The 27,038-nt window shown below is 43.1% G+C and overlaps 2 protein-coding genes across 2 annotated transcripts in view; both read left to right on the plus strand.

Moving 5' to 3' along the window:
• The window catches only part of itga9 (integrin, alpha 9), a 49,698-nt gene extending 29,854 nt beyond the window's left edge, over nt 1-19,844 (plus strand). Inside the window, exons 16-28 of the mRNA XM_083988039.1 lie at nt 3,085-3,237; nt 3,983-4,059; nt 4,537-4,684; nt 8,238-8,324; nt 8,514-8,593; nt 8,813-8,896; nt 9,322-9,430; nt 9,535-9,642; nt 10,915-11,040; nt 11,217-11,336; nt 11,432-11,527; nt 14,861-14,980; nt 17,132-19,844. Of these exons, the coding sequence (XP_083844165.1) occupies nt 3,085-3,237; nt 3,983-4,059; nt 4,537-4,684; nt 8,238-8,324; nt 8,514-8,593; nt 8,813-8,896; nt 9,322-9,430; nt 9,535-9,642; nt 10,915-11,040; nt 11,217-11,336; nt 11,432-11,527; nt 14,861-14,980; nt 17,132-17,230 (1,407 nt within the window). The 3' untranslated portion in view covers nt 17,231-19,844. The remainder of the gene's footprint in view (nt 1-3,084; nt 3,238-3,982; nt 4,060-4,536; nt 4,685-8,237; nt 8,325-8,513; nt 8,594-8,812; nt 8,897-9,321; nt 9,431-9,534; nt 9,643-10,914; nt 11,041-11,216; nt 11,337-11,431; nt 11,528-14,860; nt 14,981-17,131) is intronic.
• Nucleotides 19,845-20,240: 396 nt separating this feature from the next.
• LOC310997779 (uncharacterized protein) lies at nt 20,241-26,963 on the plus strand (the record flags this gene model as incomplete). Its single annotated transcript, XM_083987571.1, has 7 exons — nt 20,241-20,434; nt 20,550-20,748; nt 22,019-25,318; nt 25,404-25,580; nt 26,112-26,284; nt 26,377-26,494; nt 26,628-26,963. 7 exons carry the CDS (start codon nt 20,241-20,243, stop codon nt 26,826-26,828), a joined length of 4,362 nt encoding a protein of 1,453 aa, XP_083843697.1. The 3' UTR covers nt 26,829-26,963.
• Nucleotides 26,964-27,038: the final 75 nt, after the last annotated feature.

Genomic DNA, 27,038 nt, shown 5'->3' on the forward strand with positions numbered 1-27,038 from the left:
AAAAGCAGGGTCAGGAGGGAGTAAGTGACTGCAGGGGTGTGTGGATTCGGGTGGGGCAATTGGCAGCATTGATCAAGGGATAATAAAAGCTTAGGCCAAGTGTTACTGAACACCCTCTGGCAATTCTAATCTAAGCTTTCTGTGAGTCTTGGGAGCGCTCCAGTTAGTTAACAGTGTATAGGCCTGTGCCTCCAGAAGAAAGTCATCCTGTATCTGCACAATAAAAGATCTCTTCATGCACAATAATAGATCCCTCCGCGACACACTCATGTAATGGGGGGAGATTATGCCTATTTACTTGTACATAAAAATCTCTCTTAAAGCGAGAGCTTGTTCAAAAACACAGCCTTTCATTTCCAGTCATTATGTCCCTCAGTTCTCCTGTGGCTTGTGAAAATGTGAGATAAGCTGTGGGAGTTTGGGGCTAGAGACCCGAGCTGCGAATTCCCAGGGGGTCAGTTCACTCAGAGGCCAGAGGACAGGGGCCATTTCAAGCATTCTGCTTTAATGGCTACTGAGGCCAAGGGCTTTGCCAGTGCCTTACATTGTATACACCACCACTCGTCCAGCACTGACTACCACTGTGTCATGTTACCTCCCAGCTGAGCCGACATACTCTTAGAACAACACAGTCTCTGTAAGTCCAATGAGGCATGAATTGTACTCCGGGGATGGATGCGAGGTCAAAGTCTTTTTATCATCCAGGACTACTGTGGTAGTGGATATAGAGCTGGACCAAAATCTGTCCAAATGAAAGAATTACAGAGTGTTAAGAAAAGTACAGTGTGACAAAGATTAGCTTGGTTTAAGTGAAGGTAATGACTGACTGACATGTTTCCCCCTCTTGCCATAGATGTGCCGAGAGTGTTCGGTCTTAAAAAGTCGTACAAACCCAACGCAACTGACACTGATACCAGATCTGTTACACACTCGCTGTCGTCAACGCTTCCTGCACATGCCAAACTGCAGTCTGAATGCCAAGAAATGCTGAAGATACCACTTGGGAACTTTGTACTACAGTCAGACATCTATGTTAGGATGTAGACACTGTCCGTGTGAACACGCCAGATTTCAGCCTCACAGTTTCCCCTGGTTCTACTTTTCAGATATGATTGGTTTTTGTTTTGTTTTTCTGAGTCTTATATGGCATGTGATGTATGTAAATTGAATATATCCAGTTTTATCAAACTGCTGGTTGCACAAAACACGTTTTATGGTTTCTGCTTCGGTTCTGAGAAATGTTAAACAATGAATCGATAAATCAAGAAAGTAACATATTGATGGATTTCGATATGATTTGCAGCCCCATTTTCGAGTGTCAACTGTAGAGCCGACCACATAATGACAGAAAATGGCTAGAAATTCTCAGATATTATCAGCAAAGCCATGTTTTTTATCTGTGTACAGCACCATTTCCCAAGTGAGCCCCAAATCTTCTGTTTTTGTCTGTTCACGTCCTGCACTAACGGCTGCTCTTTCCTGCTGTAACTCTCTCACTGCTGATGAGTTGGGTGGGTTCTCCACTGCTGTTGCCTAATGTGTCCAAAGCCCAGACTGGCCCTGCCTGAGGAAAGAGGATGGGTGGGTGGACGCTGGAAAGCGGTCTGATAATGGACAAAAGAGAGAAAGCGCAAAAGAACGAGTGGCCTATGTGACCACCGGAAAACACAGGAGAGCCGTTGGTGTTTTTATAGTGGGTTCGGCTCCGTGTTGGTAGACATCAACTTGGCAAAGGGACATGATCGGCCCTATGTGTGTTTTGGGTGCAGTTTTTTAGACATTAAGAAGAGAGCCAGACCCACCGAGCCTTCAAAGAGCTGAGCGTAGCTTTAATGGACAGAGGAGATGAAAAAGCAACATCAGTATCTGCTTTTCCCATGTATGTCTTTCAGCACTGTCATCTAATGAAGATATGGGATTTGATCGCATTTAGCTCTGTTTTCGTTCTGTCTGCATTGTTTCCAAACCTGGTGCCAAATCAAACACGTCTCTTGTGGTCTTAGATGGAGCCGCCAGAAAAACGAGAAGATAGCTCCGAGAGGCAGAGCCAGCAGGTTTTTAAAGTGAAAGACCTACATGTTCACTTTGCTGAACACATTTTGGGGTTTCCCTGTTACTACAACAGTACTTTAAAGGGATAGTTCACCCAAAATTCAAATTGCACTCATTATCTACTCACCCTCATGTCAACAAAGGGCTGGGAGAAGTTTCAGAGTCCTCCGTGGCTTCTCTGAGTTACAGGGGGTCTTGGTGTCGCAGTGCATGTCAATATAACGGTGGCAAATGGATACCACTTTTCTTCTTAACAAAAAGACACACCATAAAACATCCAAATACCTCCATGCTGCTCGTATGTAATGTCCGTCTTGTATTGAAGTCCCGAAATGCGAAATTGTTCCGAAAAAAAAAAAGGTCTATATTTCAAGCTAGTTGATTTGGACGGGCCAGGAAGAGGAGCTTCCGCTACAAACAAGCTTGAAATATAGACCTTTTTTTTCGGAACTATTTCGCATTTCGGGGCTTCAATACAAGACGGACATTACATACGAGCAGCATAGAGGTATTTGGATGTTTTTTGGTGTCATAAAGTGGTATCCATTTGCAACCGTTATATGGACATGCACTGCTATGCCGAGACCCCCTGTAACTCAGAGAAGCCACGGAGGACTCTGAAACTTCTCCCAGCCCTTAGTCAACATGAGGGTGAGTAGATAGTGAGTGCAATTTGAATTTTGGGTGAACTATCCCTTTAAGCAAAATGTCAAAGAAGTGTATTGATCAGAGATTAAGGTGATGTTGTGGTTTAGCGGTCTGCTTCCATCTGCAAACGACCATGTGGGTCTTTCGCTGGGTGATTACAGTGATAACATTATATCCAGACTGTATGATGTTTTGATAATCTGCAGCGTGATCAGTCTGCGCTCGGGGGCCTCAATTAGAGAAAGATGTTAAATTGCCATAATCATCCAGGCTGTTACGTGCCAGTTCATGCTTTGAGGTTTAAATTTGTTTTTAACAGTCTCGTGTCCAGGGTCGGAGTGAATTTCTTTGCAATAGCCTTTTTCTTGTTTATTGTCTCAACAGAAAGATGTGAAGGACGTGTTCACAGCCATCGCATTCGAGGTGGCCTACAGCCTGGGGAAGCATGTGCTGACTGGCCACCAGGAGCGAGACCTGCCCGCGCTCACTCCAGTGCTACGATGGAGGAAGGGAAACAAGATTGCAGTGAGGAATGAGGTAAAAATTAAATATAATTAATATATTATCAAATGAAGCTGCTGAAGGTTTCAGGGATTCTCATTTTCATCGCTGGGAAAGTGATATAAATATATATTTCAGGTCATGCAAGTTTCAAACGTTTGTTTTATGTCAGTGTTACTCTTGTATTCAGTTTTTCTCAGTTCTGATTGAGATAAATTTCACTTCCTCGGCTTATTTGACTGAGGTGAAATTCTCCTCACACCTGACATAAGGATCGCAGAAGGAACCGAAGGAAATAGTTCAAATTGCCTGTTATAATGATTTGGTGTTCGTTACCAGCTTATTATTGTCTCTGTTAGCTTTTCTTGAGTGGAGTCCAAAAAGACTGATTCATTTATTTTCTTTGCAACCACCTCTAACCTGCCCCACATGTGTTTCCCCCACTGTCTGCACTTCTTGAAAAACGGGGGGGGGGGGGGGGGGGGGGGATTTGCGTCTTTCAGCACCTACAGAATCCACTTATCTGCAACTTATTGAACTTCAACGCTCCACTTAAGTTTCCTTTCATGATTTAGCCTCAAACCAAAGCTCATCCACTGACTAATTAAAAGAGAGATCAGACAGAGTAAAGACTTCAGGCCCTCCTGGATAAAGAAATATCTCCTGTGTAGCTCAAACAAAAACACAACACTGCCCCCTAGTCTGAATATGAAGTCGGTGTGCTCGCTGCTTGGGCTGCATGAGGTCATATGAACTGTGTACTTTACTGTTTCCTCTTCAGACCCTGTTTGAGAAGAACTGCCTGTCAGACGACTGCGCTGCAGACCTGAGGCTTCATGGGAGACTGCTGCTCTCTGGGTAAAAAGAAAATCTCTACCTCACCAGTTTAGTTTCATTTACCTTCTTTTTGCCTTTTCCTCCTGCACTGAGGAAGCTAGCTGACGTCATAGGCCATGTGGGTGTGGGTCGTGGAACCATGACGCATGCTTGGAGGATATCCATATGTTTTTCCGTAGTTAGGGAGTTCCCTCTCTTTTTTGTTGTGTGTCATCTGCTCTATGCACATAACAATGACAGTTCAGATCTGTCATGGCAACCACTTGACATTTTTCTTTGTGTATTCGTAATATTTCTGCAAAAACAAGCACATGCTCTATTTTAAGGGCTCTTCTCTTCGTTTACCCATATTTACAGTGAAAATTTCAAAATAAAACAAACCGGCTTCCTTTGTTAATATAAATCTTCACTTACTGTTCCTTCCTTTAACATCCCACAGTTGTTATAAGAAGTTTATTTATTCTCTGAAATATATTGTTTACTTGATCTTTCCTCCAGGGTGTACAGCAAACCCCATTTGGCCCTCGGAGGAGTGAAGAACGTCTCCTTGAACTTGACCATCTCTAACGCCGGAGACGACGCCTACGACACCAACATCTACTTTAACTTCTCCAGAGAGGTTTCCTACATCAACTTTTGGCAGAAGGTGTGTTGTGGCTCCTGAGGAATCTGTTGTTTATTTACTCAGGTGCTCGTGCTTATTTCTGAAATCTGATGGGGGGGGGATCTGAGGTTGAAATGATACACACAGCGGTATTTTACCCACACGTATCAGCTGAATATTGTCAGTTTTCCTACTGAGATGTACATTTTCTCAGAGATGGTTTATTTAAAAAGACTGATGATGTGTCAGGAGCTCAGTCTAAACAGTGAAGCGCAAAGAAGACAGACCTGCATGAAGTTAAAGCTCTGACTGGGCCATAAATGACGTCCTGCAGATGAAAGGGTGAAGAGCGAGCGAGCCCCGGCAGCAGCAGCAGCAGCAGCAGCAGCAGCTGTCCTCCCTCACAGGGCAGCGCCTCTGGCTGACCTGTCATACACATCTTTGACTCATTCAAGACAGACGCAGCATGTCAACAACATGTGAGCTGTTTGCATGAGAACACATACTTTAATATTACTTTAAGCTTGATTTATGCGCTGTTCAAATCGCATTATTCAGTGTCGAAAGAATCCCTTAAGACTGTACTAAAGGGGGTAAATCAGGATAATGGCTGAGACTGACAGAGGTATCGATTAAACCTTCTCCTCGTGCCCTTTGACCTGTAACCGAGAACTGTTTCAGCATCCTGTTAAAGAAATATCTACCCACTGCCATCCCACATAAAAACCTGAGAGATTATCCTCGTGACCCCACAGTATGTGGATGGATTTCACAGCAGCCACCTCTGCCTCTGCACCTCGTGTCTGTTCGCTCACTTGTCGTGAAGAGCGCGGCCGGTTCGCTCGCAGCTCGGAGAGACGCCACGTCAGACAGAGCACTCTGACCTGAGCCTGCATGGGGCCGGCAGCTTTTCTCAACATCCATCAGGAAGGGCTTTTCTCCTAAAAATGGACCCCATGCTTGTCCACCAGCTGGCTTTTTTTTCTTTTCTTTTAATGCTGTGATGGATAAGACCATCTCTGTGAAGAACCAAACATGTGAGATGATTTAAAACCCCCCAACAAAGCTGAAATTGAATTTAAATAGAATACATGCTGCAGGCAACTATTAGAAAAACAGTGTTTCAGTTTCAATTTCATAGCTAATCTAATGAAGCAGGCTGACATTAAGTATCAGGTTGCCGGCGGCCACAGAGCCACATATTGTTCGGGAACCTGATAGGTCAGGATGGCCTGCTGCACAAAGGGATCAGGAAGTGAAGTGTATGAAGAGATGACAAAGGGGCCACAAAGGAGATTTACTGCCGTATGCTCTTTGAGACATTTCTAATTACTGCAGTAAGTCGGGGGGTGAGGGTGTGAAAGTTTCTCTCAGTCCTCCCCTACAGCTTTGTGTCCTCCGGGCGAAGCGGGGACGTGCACTCCCCTCATATTTAAGACTGGGCCGTGTTATCTGTGTTGTTTTTGCAACACAAGCTGTCAGAGAGCTGCGGAGGTGAATTGGTTTCAGGAGCGCTGCCTTCACTCCCGTGGGACACAGACGCTGCCACGCTGGCTTCTGTGTTTTTCTTTTTTTTTATCGCTCAAATGTTTGAGTAGTCTGTTTTTTTAAGGGCAGAGGTGCAGCAGATGTTTGCACAATTGTATTTCTGGCAGTGGTTTATACTATTTCTCCACTCCAAGTTTGCATTAAGATATAGTTAGTGGCTACTTTGCAGATTGAGACTTCTAAAATTGACTTGGTTTGAATTAAAATGGACTCTACTACTAATAGATACACTACATACCACTTCTGAATAAATGTTACACTCGGTGAAGTATTACTGCTTCACACTTGAGTGAAGGATCTGAATATTTTTTCTGCCGTTTTCGTGATTTAACACTTGGAAGACATGAGCATCATGGTGAAAAGCCCAGAAATTGGGAATGCAACGGAGAAATGTGTGAAGCTGTGGATTTCATCGGACCTTTCAAATCACGAGAATATATGAATCATTGGTTTTCTTGGCTGCCAAGTGCAGCTTTGCACATGCCACTAAAGCCAAAGGTAGATGGTCTTATAGAGAGGATGAAGGAGGCGATGACAGTGGTTTGGAAAAGGTGAACCAAAGTCGGGCCAACTGTACAAATACCAGGCACTGTACAAATTGGATGTAGGTGTACGATAAATGCAGAACACACAAGAGAGCAAGTAGTCTCCTCTGTGTTGCTGCTCCAGTGGAGGCGTCAGCTGACACCGGAGCAGTGTAAACAACCACGGTGATATTTAATGGTGCTGCCACTTGTGAAAATCCCAGCATCTGTTTGTTCGTGACAGAGAAAGTAAGCAAAGAGAAAGAAAGTGAAGAAGTGCTGAACAAATAGACATTGTCGTTGTGAAGGCTCGGCACACCATATGTCTGAGTGCTCTGCTCTCTCTCAGGGGCAGCCAGGTGGGTGATGGGTAAACAGGCTGACTTCCACAATCCTGCCCAGCCCCATGGGACAGGCAGTGTTTGCACAGCAGCACGGAGGAATACAGGAAATAGAGGAAATTCCATCATTGCCAGTTGTTCTGGGGTCTAACCCCCCCTACACACACACACACTCACACACTCCTCCCACCCCCCGCACCCCCACAGAGCTGGCTCTAGTCTCCATGCAGAGGGCAACGCTGCTTATTTAAGCTGACTTAATGAAGATTGAGGGCACGGCCACACCCCTGGACTGACACTGGGAATCTGCTGAATAAGGGGAATGGGAGTGTGGATGATACGCGGATGGTTATATACTGTACCTTTAAATATGTCAGCAATGACAACCTTCACACCTCTTTTCTTTATCACATTTGGAAACATGTTATAAACACAGGCTCACACTGGGCAGCAGAACAAGCATGCAGATATTTTGTATGACTTAACTTAAGCCTCGTGCTAAATCTTCCAGAAGCGCTACTCTCCTTTTTCTTTTTCCCTTTTTTTTTCGTCAAAGTTGTGAAAAATCTCGCCGTCTTTCATGCTCCCAGCACACGAGCTCAGCTGACAGACTCTCAGTGAACTCTGGCTAAAAGAATTCTTACTCCTCGTAGGGTCAAGGCCCGAGTGTTTACACAGCGCAGCCGGTGAAGCTCCGTATTGTTTAGACAAGCTTCCAAACACACAGCCTGGACGCTGTCCAATTACCCACCCGCTAAGATGTGTGTGTGCCATCACGGCTTTGTACATTCTTCATTTAACCTAATTTGGAACTTCAACGAGACACGAGAACCTATTCTTCTCCATATATTGTCTTTTTCTAACCCTGAACTCAACTCTCCCTGTACTGTAAATGTTGGCAGGTATGTCTGTCTGTGTTTTTAAAGCTGCAGCAGACAGTTGGTTTTGTTATGTGTATGTAGTAAATGACATTATCTATAATATTTCTATTCAAAGCCGCTGAAGATGCTTTTTGCCCGTTAACTTATCTAAACAGATGGTTCCTGGTCACAGTCTGCGTCCCCTCAACCGTTGTCTTCCTCTTTGTGTCCTCTGTCTCCATGAATGTCACCAACTCTGTCTCCAGTCTGTCTGTCTTTATCACTCCCTCTCACTCCCTCTATCTGCCTGTTTTTTTTGCAGGAAGAGAAGGGTATTTCCTGTGAGCTTGTTGATTTGGACTTCCTCAGATGCAGCGTGGGATTTCCCTTCATGAGAGCACAGACTAAGGTAGAGACAAGCGACTTGGAGTTAAAATTCACAAAGTGAAAATGTGAAAGTAAAGTGCAGTGCTTTGGTGTGCAGAGGCCAGCTGGGGTTGCACCATTTTTGCATCCAACAGCAAACATACTGTATAACACGGAAAACGGTTTAATGGTCGAGAGTGCACTCACTGACGCTCTGTCTTTTTCTCCTCAGTATCATTTTGCAGTGATTTTTGACACAACTCAGCTTTCTGGGGTAAATGACACATTGCAGTTCTTAGTCCAAGCAAAAAGGTTAGTAGAGTCACATTTCACTTCATACCTAACAATAATTATTTGGTGTAAAAGAGTTTTCTATGAATTAAAATGCTTATTTATCCACATAAATGTTTTTTTTTTATTATTTAGTACATCAGTACATCTGTTTTCCCCCAATATGTAATCCTGCACTTGAGTATATTTCCAAAATACAGTAAGTGGGTAATTGCATCATTATTACTTTGTTTGTTGCAGCGCCAATCCTGAGTACAAACTGTCCGACAACAGTTTGGACCTGTCCATTCCTCTGGTCCATGAGACAGACACAACTATTACCGGGTAAGAACAACTGTTTTTAGTCTTGAACTTATTGCCCATCTGCTGGCTCTGGGGAATTATAGTGGGGAGTGCTTTTGTCAGTATGGAGCATATCAACTTGAAAAGCCTTATCTCTGAATGCTTTTTATCATAGCTCTGCTTCACAGAGAAGGGAGAGAGATGTAAAACAGCCCAAAGCTGCCAGAGCTCTGGCATCTGATAAGACTGCTGTGTGTTCGCTGTCTTTAATGTGGAGGGAGGCCTCAGAGCAAAGCTGCACAACTGACTCATATCTCGGCTCCTAAAGATAACTCTAACTAATAACTTGACCAAAGCCAGAGACTTTTATGTCACTAGTTTTAATAATATTTCGACGTATTTAAATAAATAGTTTTTTGGGTCAATGCGTCATCTGGTATCTCTCTCCTCGACACCGTTGTCTACAGGGTGGTGACGCCGAGCTCCTTCGTTTACGGAAACTCCATCGATGCCTCGCGCTTCGTCCAGCTGGAAGACATGGAGTGCGACTTCCAGCCTCTCAATCTCACTTTCCAGGTACTGCTATCACAGAGCACATAGGATTTTCAACATTTTTACATTTTCCTTGTGTATATTCACTTCTCTTTTCCTTTCACTGTCTGTGTGTGATGCGGTTCCAGGCCATAAACAAGGGACCCAGCAGGCTGCCTGGCTCCACTGTGGACATCAGGATACCCAACCGGCTGGCTGGCAGTGGAGCTGACATGTTCCACATCATTGAAACACAGGTGGATGCCAACAGCAGTCCATCTACATTATTTATCTAGCCCAAATCCTTATTTATTAGTTTATTCACCCGCAGGCAGCCACGTTTTTATTTCATTTATCCAGCCCGTGCCTGTTAGTCTTGCCCCTTTTCATGGCACAGTTCCCTGTATCCACTATAGAGGACACTTTTATGCACAGAAAATGGCTAAAGCAGTTGGGCTTTCTGTCATGTCTTGGACAATTTGCTTAGTGTGAGGCACCACAGGGCCAGTGAAAATCGCGGCAAAAGTGTTGACGTTGCTACTGAAGCTAGCAGACCATTTTGTTTCACAACATTTTGCATTTAGATAAAGAAACACAATCCTCCCGCTGGGTTTAAATGTTTTCTTAACCCTTGTATTGCTCCCTTTCATATAGGTAGATCATGGGGGAGCTCAAGCTGTTAATTGTATTTACTGTGAATGGGAGACGGGAGTTGACTGTATCCCACCCTCATAGATCCCATCTGGAATCACTTTCAGGGGATCAGACAGCTTGCACGAAATGGGAATGGGACACCTGCAGACCTGGCTACTGCCCCGCGCCATCCCCATCATAAACACTGTTAACACCGCGCCTGCCTTGTTGCACACTGATGTTTTATAGCAGATATTCTTGCATTTTATACAGACCTCCATTTGTTCAGACATGATATACAAGCTGCTCACTGTTACCCCGTGTGTTCAATCATTGTTATTTAATGCAAATTCTTGCATGGGGATTTCACCAGGTTTAAGTCAGTGGAGCCTATGAATCTTCACGCCAATAATAGAGGGAGTAACATAGGACATGAGAAAGTGCAGCAATTAAAGCTCAGACATGCTGGGTGGCAGCAGAGCAGACAGCGTGGACGGCCAGCGGAGATCCCACCTCCGAGCTGGAGGTTGGACTGAGAAGAGGGGAAAGGGGAAGTGCTCCCCGGGGGACGGGGCAGTGAAGCAGACACCTCTAAATCACTCCATATGGGAAATCTGTCTGGGAGGGGTACCAGCTTCTCGTTGGGGAGAACTTCCTGTGAGCCCTGGAGACCCGTAACAATAGTGGGATTGGGCCAGTTTAGTTGACAAAAGTGCTTGTGTCCACATTTTTGCTGTCAAACTCTAAAACCCCTGGTTTCCTATACACCTTCATGCCACACATCCTATTTTTACTCAACTCTTTTATCCTTTATTTATATTCATCAGATCTGACTTTTACTCAGATCTTATTCGACTCACACAGCTCACTTTTTCTTTCTTTTCTTTTTTTTCCAGGTGGCCGACGGTCGAGGCAACTGCACACCTCACAGGAACCCAACGCCGTGCACCATCCCCCAGGACAAAGAGAGCATCTTCCACTCCATATTTGCCTTCTTCACCAAATCAGGACGCAAAGTTTTGGTAAAAACACTTTGACATTTCAAAGGTCATGGACAGTCACCCCCTGTGAGGATTCTTCTTCTTTTTTCCCTGAGTGCAACATCTGTTCATCACACATCTTTCTCTCTCCCACACATTCTCTTCCCCGCTCTCTCTCTTTCTTCTTCTCCCCCGTCTGTTGTTTTTTTTTTTAAAAGGACTGTGACCGGCCTGGAAGAGCATGCATGACAATTTCCTGCAGTCTGGGTCCACAGTTAAAAGAAGAGGCTTTGAGCATAGACATAAAACTTCTGCTCAACACTGAAATTCTCAAGAGGGTAAGAAACATGTCTGAAGCTTGATGAATTCAGGCGCGGCCTAATTGTGATCATGAGAGCAACAGTAACAGTAATCGCCCCTCTCTTAACCACAGGATAGTTCCTCAGTGATCCAGTTTGTGACAAGGGGCAGTGTGCAAGTCAATGACAAGACAATGGAGGTGCCAAACGGCCTGCCAGAGGACATTTCTGTGAGTATATCAACAGTAACGCACCATCCACTTACACTGACAGCACCTCTTATACTTTAGCACTCAACATAAATCATAATATATCTACAGAGTGTCATTGGGGAGGTTTTATCATGCATAATCCACTTAGCTGTTCTAATCAATAATTTTATTTTAATAATGGGTCAGATGTCAGATGGTAAGTGGAGAATTATCATCACATGCTGCATTGTTTTCATTTTTGGCAACAAGCTTTATATTTTTCCATCACTTTTGACACTTTCAGAGACAGCAGAATTATTCTAAAGACGCTCTGATAAACAAACTAGGCTACTGTACATGACTGATTAAGCACTAAACAGCAGACATGCGATATTAGGGAATATAAAAGAGCATTTAGCAGTTTAAGAGCCTTTTCTCAGGGGTTGCTAGAGACCAAAACTGAGGCTTCAAGTCTGTGTTCATAGTGACCTTGTCTTCAGTGGAAAAATAACTCCAATAAAACGTTTTAGTGAGACACTTGATCAAATAAAACCTAAATTAAATCCATTAGAATTGAGTCAAAAGATTATGTTTCTCTCTAAATTTAAATGAATCACATTGAGAGATTTCTTCTTGCCAGGAGTCACTGGTTAGATCACAGAGCCGTAATGCGGCAGCTAGTGAGGCAGCTGTGTCTTGCACAAAGGCACTGCGGCAGGGTAGAAGATATTTAAGGGCTTCAGACTTAGATTCTGGTTGAAGGACACGATCTGTATCATTTATAAATGACACAAGTCCAGGGAACAGCTGCTGGGTATACTGTATGGTGGCACTTTTCTTTGTTGTTTTCGGGGTCCTCAGCTGTGCTCAAGGACGGCCCCTCCCCCCACTGTTGTTTGCTGAGTGATTGAATGACCCATCAGATCAGATGCGGTGATTGCACTGAGCGTCCCGTAAAGCTCGCGGTGGGATCTCTCTAGTGATTGGGGTTCTGACCGGGCTGCAGCCCTCATGCCGACCCTGAGCTCCAGACGTGCTTGGAAAATTCAGACCAGCTATGAATATGTCCATACCATGCCGCTCTCTCAGCGCCTAGCGAGTGAGCTCATCCTGCTGGGTTCTAGTAAACACAGTTACCTTTTCCCTCAGGGTCGCTGCTGACTAGAGTACACACTGCAAAGTATAATTTGTGGTCCCTGGTTGTATTGCTCGCAGCAGGACTCCCGGTTGTCAGCAGAATGCCACACTCCCGTTTTATCACCCATGACATGTAAACAAACCTGCACGAAACTCCATATGTGTTTTGCCTTAAGTAACCAACCAACCAAGTCGCACACTTGGAGCATCAGAGAGCCGAGGTGAACGAACTTCACATTCAACCATCGTTCCCAGAATGAACCGATTGCACAAGTTATATTTGGGGAAGTCGGAGAGTCAGAGAGCAACGACCAGTGGAGCTTTCATCTTTTTTGTTCACGCAAGCACTTTGGCATGCATAACAACAGTGAGATTCCTGAGCTCGGAGCAGGGGGGAGGTGTTAATGTGGCAAAGTATTCAACAGAGAGATTAATCTTCACTTGTCCACTTGGCTCGCAGTTGGCGTCTCATGCCACATTTGTGTTCAAATCCCATGCAGCAATGTACATCGAAGCAGTGAGATTCCTCAGTCCGCTCTGAAGCTGTCCCATCATTGTTTTCAGTATTATTATATGTTATAATAAGTTGCCGTTATTTGCCTTTGTTTGAGATTATTTGGAAATAAACCACATTCTTTCATGATCCTAGTGAATGTGCTGTTTACCATTTAAGGCCTGAATGCTGACATTAAAGCAGGCTTAGCTGCGGTGCAGAGTAATGCAATTAACCACTGTTAATTTAGAGCAAATCAATTCATGTCAAGTGATCGACGTAATTGTTTTGGAAATGGTGCATGTACAGAAATATCAAATAGCTTCAAAGGGACTTTTTTCAAAGCCAAAGTGCCTGTTTTACTGTCACACAATTAGACTTAATGGTGCTAGAAAGGGATCTGAGACAATTATGTTGACTTAATTACATTCAGTACAGCATTTATCTCTGGATAGATTCTGCTTCCCTCTATTGTAGTAAAGTGTTGCACTGTGCATTGGATGAAATGAACTGAGTTTGCCGTCGGTGACAGATGATCCAGCGGGTCAGCGTTCACCCATGTCATGGGAAACAGCTTGAGTATCTGTTTTTTTTTATTGGTGGAACAAGACTACTTTTTAAAGAGTTGCCAGGCGCTCCCAGAATGAGCGAGATAACTGTCAGAATCAGCCTCATTCTGGGCCTCAAGGAATCATTTTATCATTCTTGAAAACGGGAGTAGATGACATGTTATTTTGAGTTACTAGTTTGGCATCAGCAGTGCATCATGGCCAAGCTCACCGATTAGTTCTGTGATTGTATATTAATAGACAGTGGGAAAAATTACATATGTGAACGTCTTTCTATATGTTTGAGTTAATGATGAATATCAAGACTGCCGGTCTACAGCCAAGAGAGGTCTGAGAGGCTGTGCTGGCATGCAATGGTGCTGTGAGCTAACAAGCTTACATTGACTATGTACTAACACGATGTGTTGGTTAATATCTATAATGTTTTATAACCTCATTTCTAACCTCAATATCACCTTTGTGTGGTTAATATTGTACCTGCTGATTGATCTACATCTGAGACTGATAAGAATTTCATCTGCTTTACTGTATAGATATTTCACAACCAAAGACAAAATCAGCTGTACAGTAGGTCCAGATGGGGTGGCTGAAGTCCAAGGGTTCATCCTCTGGAAACCATGACTCTAGGATAGTTATCCATCCAATAGCTGTTGGGATATCTCATAGTGACCAAAAAGGCGGACCATCCAAACAACAGACAGACATTGAAATAAACAGAACCCTGGTTAAAAATGATCATTCATTATGTTTATAAGAAATGGAGCTTTACAGCACAACAGCTTGTTCACAATTTGTGCCGCGGGTCATCAAAGCAGTCGGTCCTGATCTGAGTTGGCTAAAGACAAAGGACTTTTCTTGGAAATGTGTTTCAGTGGATTTTGACAGTTTTGTGTAGTCTTGCATGTGTGACTGACTGATTGAATGTATTCTATATAAAATAAACTCCATCAGTGTCCAGTTTCAAGCTGTCTGGTGGCATGTTTGCTTTACAACACAAAGCTCCTCTTGAATCAGCTCAAGCAGACTGAAACAAGATGGGTTTTTTGGTTTTTGTCGTTGCACTCACATTGCATCATTAGCAGCACATGACTTAATGTGTTTAATCGTCCCTGCCCCGTGTGTGCTGCGTTTGACTGTGACTCATTGACCGACTGAAGTGTTGTTGTGTTCCAGCTGGTGTTCGAGGCTCTCCACAGTCAGGAGCCGAGGGGTTACGTAGTGGGCTGGATCATCGCCATCAGTCTGCTGGTGGGAATCCTCATCTTTCTGCTGTTAGCTGTGCTACTCTGGAAGGTAAAGCAGCACACAAACACTGATTTTTCATCAAATCAAACTCCTTGTTTTTCAAGAAACATTTCACCAAAAAAAAGAGAGAGAGAGAGGCAGATGACAGACGACTTGTATGTCGTAACCAGAAGAGCTGCGTCCAACTCTGATTAGACGTCCGCGCATTATTCAACTGTACAGGGACAGCTGTAGGTCGGGGGAGAGGTGGGGGTTGGAGCTTACTTTGGGCCTTTAACAACTATGAAAAGGACAAATCACAGACAATAATTCACACCATACCGCTCACATGAAAGAAGAATCTATAGAGGAAATGGCAATTACACTGATGTCCAGAGGCCCTGTTAGCACAAAACTCCTTTTCTTTTTCATTGCTTCATTTTCCACCGGGAATACCACAACTAAACCTTGGAATGTTGGTCCTGGGTTACGTTCCCCTCCTCCTCGATCCCCAGGTCCTCAGATCTTGCCAAAATAAACCTCACTTACAAGAGCAGCACATGTCCTGTATTGCTCTTTTCAGGAAATGCCTGAGGAGAGCACAGGTCTGTATCAATAAACTTTAGTAGCCAAATGCAGATAAATGAATGGAGTTGTAGTGAAGAAGGGGCAGCATCGCAATGTGGCTTTGTGTACACACACACACACACCATCTACTGCTTTCTCCCTTCCTTCATGTCTTCTCCATTTCTACAGGGGAAGTTCTTGATTTGCTTCCATCTATGCTGGTGGTTTGCATGGTTTAGCCTAGTGGCTTCAAACTGTGTATGCTTTACATTAATGCTGTGCATTTTTCAAAGCATACCACACCATGATGTTTTAAATTGATTTTGTATCTCCCACACACACATAGATTTCCACTTTCATCACCATGGGAGAAATCTCAAATCTCATATTTAAGTAAGATATTACATCTAACTAAAGATGTAATCCATCACAGGAGACTCAAGGTTTGAAGCATTACTCGTTTGAGTTATGTTTTAATAATAACACAGCGGAAAGAACAGACTGGTTTTAATAAACTCTCACTGGTGGTTCATTCGCTGACGTTCCTGACAGCTCGTTGGTGAATAATACCTCATTTACAAGCTAAAGTCCAATCCAAGATACAACCACCAACAGTCTTACAGGTTATTTTTTCAAATTATATGAAAATGTTGCTCCTCTACAGCTGAATATCATAAGTCTTTTGTCCTGGAGTGCACCTGAACACACCAGCAAGTATGTTATTTTACAACAGAGCCTTCCAGCAACTTCATTACCCTCCTCAATAACTTCTGTGAAGAACACACACATTTTCTTTAATGAGTCCAGAAATGTAAAACAAAAACACCTCCAAATAAATGTTTATTTTGAAAATCCTTCAAAAACATCTGTTGAATTCCAGTATTCTGCAGCGTTGTGACTCTCACAATGCATGAGTTTGCATGAATTTGACAAAACATAAAGCTACAGTAACTAAACATTTGCATTATAGTCTGACAGATACAACGGTTTTTAAGATGATACCAGTGAAAGTGAAAAATCTCACAATACTTCAAACTATATCTATACATACGTATATATTTAATACAAATGCATAATATAAGTGAACATCTCTTTAATAAGATCCCATAGATCTGGATATCAAAGAATGATTCCTTATAAATATATATATATTTTTTTTAAGTATATTTCTGGGGCTTTTTCATTTTAATTGAAAGTCACAGTCGAGAGAGAGACAGGAAATGGGTAGGCGGGGGGGGGGGGGGGGGGGGGGGGCAAAGGAAAGGGCCGCTTGATGCAGGATTCGAACCCGGGGCCGCCTGCAGCGAGGACTGTAGACTCAACACATGGGGCGGCTGCTCTACCAACTGAGCCAAACACCGGCCCAACTGCCCACCAATATTGACATGAGGGAAATATGTTTGTTTTTGGTAGATGAGAAGATTGAACCATTCATCATGTCTGTACCAGTCTGCCCCTGATAAGCTACTATGGAACAATATGACAGTATGACAGGTCATAGTTGTACTTTTCCTAACTGAAAACTAAGGGGAGGAAAACCAAGAAGAAGTTATGATATCCTTTGGAACTTGTTTAGCACTGTAGTGTGTGTACAATATTTCACCCTTGCACAGATTCACATCACTAATCCAAATTCTTTTCATTCTTTAACAGATGGGTTTCTTCCGTCGGCGCTACAGAGAGATCATCGAGGCTGAAAAGAACAGGAAGGACAGTGATGAAAGTTGGGACTGGATGGAAAAGAATCACTGAGACTTGGAGTTGGGGTGGGGGGGTCCCAGAGGAGCCAATGCAATTAAGGATTGGGTCAGGAAGGATCCAATAGCAATGGGGTCTCGCAGCCCAGCTGCCCCAGTGGCACCGAACCCTTCAGTCTTCCATATGTGGAAGAGAGGAATATTCTCCATATTTTTTGGAGACTTGATATTTTTTTGTGAGTGGGGGTCCAGGAAACAGGTTTCTGAGGTGACAGTGTGGTTTGCCAGAGGACACTTGCTGTGGAATTCAGCTAATCTGAAAGGAGGTAACTCCCGGCCAGCGGAGCGTGGCTGCTGATGGAGATACACATCCATGTGGAGATGTAGAGACGGCATGAATACTGGTGGACAACAAAACCCTCAGGGCTGTGTTACATAGCAAATTTATTTTTATACATACACTTTAAGCCATATTGTAAAAAAAAAAAAAAAAAAAACTGGGCTTCGAGAAGAGTTGGGGGTTTTGAAGGCCATTACAAACATACTGGATCTGCAGTATGTTTTCCTAAAAGCACTGATGTTTGATAAGAATGAATGCCTTGGCTCCAATAGCTTTACTTTTTATGCCAAAGATTTGTCCTGTATAGTAATATGATTGGAGTCATTTGTATATTCAGTTCTTCCTGGGAGTGAAAGATTGTATCTTTTCTTTACTATTTCCGGCTTATGGATATCTCTTTCTCCATCTGACCTTCCCTCCCTCCTGCAGATAATCAGCCAGAGATATTTCTGTGTTTTACACCCACACACACAATAATTAAAACACTGTGTCCTGATGTCATCGGTCAGCGTTGGTAGAGTTGTCTCAAAAGCTCTGAAGGCCCAGAAAAAAGTGCTCTCTCTGAGGTCATTGGGACCTAGTTCAGGATTCAGTAATCTGCAGCACTGTTGAGTTGTCCATTAACACTTTAGTTGCCATGTTTCCTTTATTATCCACGCCTGAAATGCAGAGGATGAATTGTAAATTAGCCTCCATTCACATTTCAAACTGCGTGACCATCCATAAGCATTCCATTTGTTCTGGTCATGCTTTAAACCAAGTTGTTTGTAGGTGTTAAAGTGGATGTAATGTAGATGATTCGGACTGATTTACATTTTGATCTTTACTCTCGGTGGTGCTGTAAATTAGCAAACGCTCTGATGGTGAAGCAAAGCAAATGATCTGAAGCTGCTCCTGCAACAAACTGTCCCTCAAGTATGCAGCTGGCTTTTTACATGGACTCCCCAAAGGTTTCAAGGGTGCACATAAAGGTATCTTAATTAATTCTGGAGGACATGATTCACGATATGTCCTAACATAGGACCTGATCATGATTTATTGGCAGAACCGTTCCCGGCTTCAACCAAGCAGACCGTTTAATTCTACCATTATATTATTAGGAATTGGGTTTTAGCATGAAATACGAGATACGTTACTCTCCACGGCCAGATGAAAGTCTGTGATGGGAGTCTACCTACAGTCATTTACAGGGGCCCATGCCATGACTAATGCCCTAAAAATAGGTGGGAATGTGCTGCACTCAATCACCATACATAAACGAGCTCTTTGGGGCTCATGGGAAAAGCTCATTTTAAGTCAACATGGAGGAATGTAAGCGCCCTGAAAAACCTGCCACCACTAAAGTCCACGGCTCATCGATGCTCAATTTTTTCCTTTTTAAAAAAAAATACTACCCCCATGTTCTTTCAAGTCTTTTAAATGCTACTGTAGGCTTGAGTGTTAATGAATCTTTTTGCATTGGACAATGAATTGAATTTGATATTAAATGTCCCCAAAGAAGTAGGAATGTTACTGTTACTACACATTTTGAGAGCTTTATCACAAAATAACATGAAAAAGGTGTAAATGAAGGATATGAAAACTGATATCAGTAAGTTAGGATGACACCCTGCGGTCCTTGAATTTGTGGGTTATTTTGCAGTAGACTGAGGTCAGATTGACATGTGCGATGCCAAAAACCAAAACTATGTATGAAGACTTCAGTGCTAAGTCACTTTACGGCTCACTACAATTGCTTAGCTCGCTATTGTGTTGTATGACTCTTTTACTGATCTGATACACTTTATTTTTTACCATTTAATTCCACTGGCATGATGGCATATACTGTACACATTCACGTCTTCCCTCTGCATCTGTTAAACCGATGCTATACCTGTATGCAGAGAAACCGACACTTGACATTTTTTGGTAAATTTTAACTGTGATGGTTATATTTTGTTTGTATGTTTGTTTGTTGTCATTGTTTAATCTCACCGTTCTTGGGGTTTTGTTCTGAGTATACTACTGTCACTGAATATCATTTCCATTATAGTGTGCTGAATGTTTGATGTTCAAAGTCATGTTTGAGCTGTATATTTATCTGTTGATAAATTTTAGAGTGAAATTTCCTGGCTCTGTCTGCTGTTTTTGAGTTGTGGGCTGGTTGGTGTGTTTTTTATGGTATGTGCTGCTCTCTGCTGGTGTCTTTGATGTAAATGTGCAGACACAAACACAAAACTACACGTTCAAATGGGAGCTTACATTTTTTGGCTGTAGTTTTTGCTTGAATGTCATTTCTTCTGTAGAATCAGCAGAAATATATGAGGATTTTTTCACTGTTTTTGTAAATTGAGTATCTTTTGGTTTTGTGTTGTACTTCTAACATTTTGCTGACGATAGATTAAACACAAGTGGACTGTGTTTCCCATACTCACACCAGTCATATATCTGTGAAAAGGTATAATTCTTCTGAAAATCCATGTACAGGGAATCTATAACTATTGTTTAAAATATGATTTCTGAGAAAAACTTATACAACAATATGTCAAAAAGAAAGTCACCACTCACTTAAAAAACCTGATGAGGTTAAGTTTCCTCAGTCAGGTGACACCAGTTGCTATGAAACACTGTCATCAAGCATGAGCTCTTCCGTAGAGTCCTATGAATTATTAATTCAACTGGCAGTCTGAATAGAGCAGAAACTCTGCTCACTTTCCTTTGACCCGAGAAAACCGCTCTTCTAACCATGTCCTCCTTACTAGATCATGGATTGATCAGGACTACGGCAGTCGAGCAGGTGGTCGCTCCAATCGCGAGCCATTTGTGCCATTTGGTCCTGCTGTGTGACAGGGTAGAGGAGCCTGAGCAGTTCAGCCACCTGGAGGAAGCAGCTCAGGCCGTGGCTAAAGCTACTGAGAACATGGCAGCGGTGGCCTCCAGGTATGTACAGTGTGTTTAACACTGCAGGTACAACAATCTGTGAAATTCACATTCCAACCTTATTTGATTTATATAAGAGTCTGACATGTGTAATATATTATCGGACAAACACCAGGCACTTTGCTTCCAGGCGTATACAGGAGACAGATGATGAGGTTTTGCACATGGAGATGTCATCACTGTTGGAGTCGGTCGCTCTGTCTGGACAGCATGTGCTGCTGGCGGCCCAGAAACTCAGCATCCAGCCCAGTTTGGCCGAACACAGAGAGGAACTCATCATGGCTACACAAAACGTATTCCTGAAATTAGTCAAAGTAAAGTATAATTTTTCCTCTCCTGGTTGAAAGGGTGACTGAAAATGTTTTGCCTAATGTTCTGTGAGTTCTAGATACATGGCCATTTTACCCCACATTAAATAGAGATAAGGAAAAAAAGAAAAGATTGCCTTGTCCAACACTGGCAGACAGCGACCGTTTAAAAACACAGACAGGTCCCAATAGATTCATCTTCAACAGCTGCAAGTGCTTTACTTTGTCTCAGGTTTCCTTAAATGGAAATAATACACTGTAGCAAATAACGTTTTTAAATGCCCTTTGTTAATTTGTGAGGACAGCAAACCTTTCCTTATCAGCCAATGACTGATAACTTATCTTTATGGTGTCATGTCTATGCACTGACCTTCTCTGTTCTAAATTATGAAGGTGGATTACATCAGCCTTTCTTTTTGAACTGGACAAAGCACAGAGGTCTACTTTGTTACCAACATTGCATTATAACTTTATCTGCTCGTTCTTCTCTGTGGCCATGATAATTGCTGTCACCACACCAGAGTATCATATTTGTGTAATTTAAATTTCAACATTTTCTGCAGACAATAGTTCTCACAGTCACAACATGCTGACACATAAAGTTTCCCACCATTGTCCAAGGTTTATGAACAGATTGCGAAATAATCCAGGAACTTCTGTCTTTACCCATAATTATATTGTCTTAATATTATGCAGTGATACTGCAAAATAGCTAGGTCAAATACAGTACCTCTGCTTTTTCACTGTTTTGTCTTGGCTATAAGTGCATACAAACTTAATTTAAATTTAAGGTTAATTTAATTTAAAGTGAATGTGCTGTTGTGAACAAAACTTGGGAGTCATCCATGCTAGGAACTCTGTGAGGCTATGCTAAACTAAATGCTCAAATTGTGCTAATGTGCTTATATTTATCAGGTTTAATGTATGTGTCCCATCTCAGTCCAGCAGTCGAATGCTAACATTTGCTAATTGTTACTAAGCCTTAAAATACAGCTGAACGGAGGATGATGGGAATGCCAGTTTTGCATGGAGTCATTGGAATCAATATCTAAACCAAATTTCATGTCCACACTGTTGACATTTCAATATAAAATGCCAACATGCCACAAGACACTTCAGGAGGTCTTCAGCATCTGGAAGCTTTATTCTCTTGAAGCTAGATGGTTGATCGATTGACTGACCAGACCCACATCACAGTTCACAAAATGAGAATGGGTTGAAAGTGGAAAAAATCAGTTAGGCTACATGGTGACCTTATCTGTTTCTCTGTCCCTAGGTTCTGTTGGTGGACGATGATGCTACTGTCAGGAGAGTAGTAGCTGCTGCTCACTGGGTTCTGGAGAGCCTCTCTGAGCTTGGCTCCTCCATGGACATCAAGTCTTTGCTCAGATCTTTCCAGGTGTTTTCTGAGGCTCTGTGTCTCCTCAACAGTCTGACAGTGGAGAGGGCACACTCCTTACAGGATCCCATGCAAACCAAACAGCTTTTTGATTCACTGGAGACCTTAAAGAAGTGCATCGCCATGCTGCACACAGCCATGTGCACAACCATCAAACACCCTGCAAACGAGCAGGCACTGGCATCAAAGCAGTACATTCTGGATAAAGTGCATAGCACAGTAAGCGACATTATTTTTACCCTCGAAAGTGAATGCCACAGAAGTTCTCTGGGTCCTTTTGGGTATTACACGGGGAGGAGGACCAGTCTGTTGCAGATACTTACTACTTCCTCCACCACCTCAGTCCGAAGCAGTGGCTTTGACAGCATGGTGAGAGATCTTGTGTTTCACTGTATGGTTGTGGCAAACTCTTCCCGCAGAGAGTTTCAGCAGAGAGTGGTGGGTCATTGTCTTCACATCCTGCAGTTCTGGTCAGACATAAAAACGAGTTTGAAGTCCTCAGAGGATGGTGATGAGCACAGCCTTGAGGACACCTTCACACTGTTGGTGCAACAGATACAAATGCTTGATAAAGCTCTGATGACTGCCATCCTCTATCAAGTCTTGGACACATTTCTTACAGCATCTTCTATATATGAGGAACTTTTAAGTGTGACTAGACAGGTCATGGTAGCTGATTCCTCTACAAAGATGGATCTGAACTTTATTCAACCACTAGTTGAGGATTTCATATCTTCCACTGATGGAATAACACAAGTGGCAACTTTTATCTCAGCTGTGGCTGTCAATGCAAAGAGTTTGGAGAATGTGGAGAACTCACGAGCGTGCCTTACAAGACTCCGAGCTGAGATTGCACCTCTTTCACTGGAGCTGGCGGATAATACAATGCAAATTGTTCAAAAGCTTCATGAGGCCTGTCAGAAATGGGAGGAGGAGACTAGCCAGCTTCTGGATGCTCTCAGTGATGTGATGGATGTAAGGGAGTTCACCAGTATCGCTATCAATGAGATGGTCAGTGACCGGCGTGGGTGTGATGCAGCGTACAGAGAGCAGTCCTATGAACAGTTTGAAGAACATGCAACAAATCTCATTTGTCACATGAAGCTGGTGATTCACTCAGTGAGGAGGCACTTGGACAGAAGCGATAACCCCATCTACAGGAACGGCCTCCTGGTCCTGCTGAAACAGGTTCAGTCATCTCAGGCCAAAGTGCATGAGTCGGTCAAAAACATGCTTTCAGGTTCCTGTCTAAATGTGGAGGTATATTCTACCTTTTCAGACAATGTTGCCACTGTCATTCAGCATTTCAAAGTGCTAAAGGAAGGAGTGGATGGCCAACAGCATCCACATCTTCTGAGCCCACTACGAGAGGGGGCACGTCAACCTGAAATCTCACAGCTTTGTTTACCAGTGGAAGACACCTGTGATCTGAACCTGGATCATATGGTGAGAGGCTCTGATTCTCCTGTTTTGGAGCTTATGAAGAGGGATTCCCGTGCTGAACATGAGGAGGAGCGCTCAGATGAGGAAACCATAGAAGCAGAGCTGGCTCATAAATATGACAGTGGTGATTTAAAGATCCCAGCTGTCTCCGATGCGCCTGAACTGATCCACAAGCCTCTTAACTTTGACCTTTTACCTCTCTTGTACAAAGTTGTGACTGTGACTAAAGAGAAAGATGTGATGGTGCTCAACCAGGCCTGCACTGGTGTTTTCGAGTTGTCAAACTGTTTCGCTCAAGCTGCAAAGGAGGCCTTGGCCATCGTTGATGTGGTTGACTGTCAGACGTTAGAAGGTTTTAGAGCAGAGCTGGTGTCACTGACTCCGCTGCTCATCCAGACAGCTCAAGAGATGGCAATGAGCTCAGCAATGAGCACCGAGAACATCTACAAACACAGCGTACAGTTTTCTGACCTTATTAACAACATCAGAAAGGTTTTAATGCCAGTAGCTGGAACCTGGTATCATGCTGTTTACGCTGCACTGCAAGGAAATCTACCAACAACTGGAGCCACTGATACAAATCAAGTGAATGAAGTGATGAGTTTATGTGCTGACACAGTCCAGCTCTTGACATCATCTGACTTAACATCACAAAGCGACGGTCAAGAGACCTTCAGCGTCTTACACAACAAACTGAACAAAGCCCAGAACAACACAAGGTATCTGGCCGAGTTCTCCACATCACAGGAAGGACAGGTAGATCAACTAGAAGGACTCTGCATCCTCTGGGGTCTCTCCATTCAGATTGTGATTAATTCACTGGATAAGATTTTGGGAACATCAGCTGCAGTGAACCAGTTGAGACCTCAGAAACAGCTATCAGCGTTGTCTGAGAACTCGCTTCGTATCCAAGAGGCAGCGAGGCTTACCAGCCTGAATTGTAGAAGTGCTTACAAAGCAAAACAGCTAACAGGATACCAGGATGAATTAAAAACTCTAACGGAAGCCTTCCTAAAAGCTGCGGAGGACCTTGACGCAATGCCAAGTCTGATGCAACTTGCGAAATCAGAATTCTTACAGAGACATCTTTTGATTAAAATTCGAGTGCTTTCCGGGCATTTAAGCAAAGCAAATAAGGATTATGACTCTGAACTTCAAAATATTGTCAGCATTGCCCATTTGGCAGTTGAACGATTGCGGCAGAGCAACACAGAAGATGCAGAGCAAAAATTTGAAAGTGCGACTCAAACACTTTTTGAAAATGTGAAATCTGCCACCAAAAGAGTTGAGGGCTGTTTAAACTACATCCACGACCCACGTGCCCGCTCTAACCTGAGGTCTATCAACGACCACCTGTCTTTTCAGATCTCAGATGTGATAAGCAGGGCAAGGCTCATGGTAGAGACTCACTACATCAGTGACATGCTCAGTCTAGAGGTACAAATACAGTGCTGGTCAGCCAAAGCTCACTATGTGGTGGAGGAGATCAGGAGGCAGGATGGGATCCACCAAGAGGCCAAAGAGCAAATTAGAGTCGGTCTACAGGGCAAAACAACCGAGGATATCAAAGAGTTGCTGCCTGCAAACCCACCAAAAGTCAAAGAAGTGGAATTTCCATCAGGCACAGCAATAACATCCTGGCAGAAAAGCAAGACAGAGAGTGTGGATGCTCCAGAAGCAAATATGAACATGACAGCTGTGACCAAATACAGAACTGTAAATCTGGAAAAAGGCGTAAGTATCTCACGACTGACATGTGATTTTAAAGGCCAGTGAATCCTTTATGACACAATAAATCACGTCTTTATTTTCTCTACAGGATGTTGCTGGATTTGGTGCTTTCAAAGCTTCTTCACTAACCTACACCTCCATTTTCCTAAAACAAGAGAGTGACAGCTGGGATCCCAAGGACAACAGAATCGTGCAGGTGACCAGGAAGATGGCTGACACGATATGCTACATGACTCAGTACTTGAAGAGCAGAGGCCCAATACCGGTAAGGAACACCAGAGGTCACTCAACAGTCAGGACTGGAGGTGTTGTGTTTTCAGGTTGTCCATCCCATTCTTATGAACGCAACACTAAAGTAATACCTGGTAGGATTGTTTTTGTGTTTGGTACAAATATTCAACTTGACTGAAGTATGAACTCATTATATTTTTGTGGATGAAGGTCAAAGGTTAAGGTCACAGTGACCTCACAAAACATGGTTTTGGCCCTGTGAATATCCCTGGTACTCCTCAAGGGAATACCCTCACATTTGGCACAAATATCCACTTTAACTCAAGGATGACCTAATTATATCTTGGTGGGCAAAGGTCAAAGGTCAAGATCACTGTGACCAAACCATAATTTAAGAATTCACACAGAAATTCTGACATTTCACGCGAATTGTTGATATTTGACATAATTCTGGATGAAGGGGGATGTAGCCTGAAACCTGCCTGGCGGTGGAGGCTTACAACTGTCACAACCATTGTCCTGATATTTCTAGATGCAAATAATCTGCAATAATTTCTCTTTTCAGAATAAAGAGGCATTTGTCACAGCAGCCAAAGATGTGATGTCAAACTGTCAGTCAGTGACTCAGTTTATCAGAGTCATTGCCAACCACTGCTTGGATAAACAGTGTACAGTCGAACTGTCGCTCATTGTTGAGCAGATTCTCACCATTACCAACCAGCTCAACATCATCTCCAGGTAAGAAGAGCTGAAACACACTTACTAAAAACAAAGGCAGAAAAGACATATTAATAAATGAAGTTAATGAGACGATATCATGGTTTACTCAGTGTTAATGCTGTAACACCTGGCTGCAAATCATCTGACGAGATCCTCGTGAAGAACGCACAGAATCTGCTCCAGACGGTGCTGCGTGGGGTCCATGCTGCAGAGACAGCCTGCATCACAGTAAGTATTAAGCACCACAAATATACAGCAACAAACCTGCAAAGCAAATGAGGTTTTCTTTGTGACGTCACTCAAACTACTTCTTATGTGAAATGAAAATCCTAAAAGCTATAAGGTTGTTCTCTTATTTCAGGGTTTGAAGCAGCCTGAGCCAAACTCGGATGGTGAAGAGGCCACAGCTCTGTGTTTCCAGTGGAAGAGGAACCTGGAGATCCATCGAGCACAGCAGACCTCCAACCTGGAGACTGATGACCTGGGTTTGAGGAAGACCTCGTCTCACCCTGTAGCACCCAGTCTTGCCCCACCAGTTAATGTAAAAGGTGGCTATAAGTAACACATAACCTTACACAGACGTGACACATTAATAGAGATATGAAGCCCGCTACAACCTAATAGCACGTTCAAAGATATATCAGCAGTGTTTGTATTAGGGCTGTTAGCTGTTCAAGTATTGGACATGCACTCTATAATAAGACATTTCAAATTGATGTTTGTTTCTGAAATAAAACTGATGATGTTTTATCTATTTATTTCAGATATTCAT

Source organism: Trachurus trachurus, assembly GCF_905171665.1.
Source record: "Trachurus trachurus genome assembly, chromosome: 15".
NCBI lineage: Eukaryota > Metazoa > Chordata > Actinopteri > Carangiformes > Carangidae > Trachurus > Trachurus trachurus.